Here is a 2,223-nt window from a genome sequence, read left to right as displayed (position 1 = left end):
TTGGGGTGAGTAAATTTTCATCAGGGGTTCAATTAGAAAAAAAATCTTAAGACTCTGGCAGCAAGGGAGATTAGAAACAATAATGAAAAAATAACTTTTAAGAAAAGGCCCCAAACCCATGTAGAGAGTGCATAAAGAAAGCAAAAACAGAAGTAGAAAGTAATGTGGGGACATTCAGAAAATGGAAACGAGTATGTTCCCTATTTAAGGACTATGCACACAGCAAGGTCTTCAGAGAACCTAGAGACCAAGTCTCAGAGTCACCCACTTCAGCCAGCCCAGCAGCATCTGCAACATCCCCAATGGCCTTACCCTTTTCTGTACTGATGGCCCTGCTGGGGCTCAGCTGCATGTCCATCTGCTCTCTGGGCTGTGATCTGCCTCAGACCCATGGCCTGGGTAACAGGAGGGCCCTGAGACTCCTGGCACAAATGAGGAGAATCTCTCCTCTCTCCTGCCTGGAGGACAGAAATGACTTCAGATTCCCCCAGGAGGAGTTTGATGGCAACCAGTTCCAGAAGGCTCAAGCCATCTCTGTCCTCCATGAGATGATCCAGCAGATCTTCAACCTCTTCAGCACAAAGGACTCATCTGATGCCTGGAATCAGACCCTCCTAGACAAATTCTGCGCTGGACTCTATCAGCAGCTGGATGAGCTGGAAGCCTGTCTGATGCAGGACGTGGGAGTGGAAGAGACTCCCGTGATGAATGAGGACTCCATCCTGGCTGTGAGGAAATACTTCCAAAGAATCACTGTCTACCTGAAAGAGAAGAGATACAGCCCTTGTGCCTGGGAGGTTGTCAGAGCAGAAATCATGAAATCCTTGTCTTCATCAACAACCTTGCAAGAAAGATTAAGGAGAGAGGAATGAGACTGGTCCAACATGGAAAGAAGTCTCATTGACTAAAACATGATCTCACGCTTTCATGAGTTCTGCCATTTCAAAACTCTCATTTCTGCTATAATCATCACATGAATTGAATCAAATTTGTCAGTTGTTCTCAGGAGTACGAAGCAACATCATGTTCAACTCTATAGGCACTAGTTCCTTACAGATGACCATACTGATGTATCTATTTATTTAAATATTTATTAAATTATTTATACGATTTAAATTATTTTTGTTTATAAAATATGGGCACATTTACATTGTGGTTAACATAACAAAATGTATTCTTTATTTTTAATCTATTTGATTTTTTTGTTTATTAAAGTTTTACTATAGAAAAATTTTTGTATTATTTATTGTTTAAAAGGAAACATCAGACCAGGTGTGGTGGCTCATGCTTATAATCCTAGCATTTTGGGAGGCCGAGGCAGAGGATTGCTTGAAACCAAGAGTAGGGGACCAGCCTAAGCAAGAGCAAGAACCTGTCTCTACAAAAAATAGAAAAACTAGCCGGGCATGGTGGCCTGTGCCTTTAGTCCCAGCTACTTGGGAGACTGAGGCAGGAGGATCACTTGAACCCAGGAGTTTGAGGTTGCAGGGAGCTATCATGATACCACTCTAGCCTGGGTAACAGAGCTAGACCTTGCCTCAAAAAAAAAAAAAAAAAAAGAGAGAGAGAGAGAGATACATCAAACCTGACTATACAACCTGATGAAAGAACAGATGGTACAGTTCTTTTACCCATCATTGTTATATTCAAGGTGTAAGTAAAAACTAATGTAATCTAGGCCATGTTGTCTGTTGCCTTCATTACACAGAGGTGAATATAACAAATGCAGTTCCTGCTGTCTTGCATCTTTGCTTGTTGTAGGGAAAGAAACCAAAAAACAATAATCACACTAAATTAATATCAATTATGTTAAATGCTATAATGAGAAGAAAGAAAAACTAATGAAATTCTCTCAGCAGATGGTAAACTGAGGCATGTGAGGAAATAAAAATAAATGCAGAGATATTTTCTATAAATTGGTAAATGTCTAAGTGCAAACATTCATTGCCAGTTGAATACATGACTTTGCAACTTATAAGGAATATAAGGCCTGGAGGTTCATGACTGGCAACTGAGAACCCCCAAATAAAGGGTCATGTGGGGAGAGACAGTAGAGGGAGAAAAGGACTTAAACTTGCTTCTGAGGACTTTCCACCTTTAAAGGGAGAGGAGAGAAGAACCAAAAAGGAAACAGAGGTGGAATATCTTGCATTAGAGGTATGAGAGAGATGGTGATAAAAGTATATTTGAGAAAATAAATGTGCTTAGAAGAAGAATCAATGG

General features: G+C 40.4%; 1 protein-coding gene across 1 annotated transcript; it reads left to right on the top strand.

Annotated features, from left to right (window-relative positions):
- The first annotated feature begins 266 nt into the window (after positions 1-266).
- LOC123645638 (interferon alpha-10-like) lies at positions 267-979 on the top strand. The gene has a single exon (XM_045562092.1). It carries the CDS (start codon positions 303-305, stop codon positions 870-872), a length of 570 nt encoding a protein of 189 aa, XP_045418048.1. The 5' UTR covers positions 267-302; the 3' UTR covers positions 873-979.
- Positions 980-2,223: the final 1,244 nt, after the last annotated feature.

This window comes from Lemur catta, chromosome 10, assembly GCF_020740605.2.
Source record: "Lemur catta isolate mLemCat1 chromosome 10, mLemCat1.pri, whole genome shotgun sequence".
Lineage (NCBI taxonomy): Eukaryota > Metazoa > Chordata > Mammalia > Primates > Lemuridae > Lemur > Lemur catta.
Note: the sequence above shows the minus strand (reverse complement) of the source record. Positions and strands in the feature narration are given on the sequence as shown.

What these genes read in the sequence shown, in the direction of transcription:
- LOC123645638 (XM_045562092.1), top strand. Translation starts at nt 303, where the DNA reads ATGGCCTTACCCTTTTCTGTACTGATGGCCCTGCTGGGGCTCAGCTGC.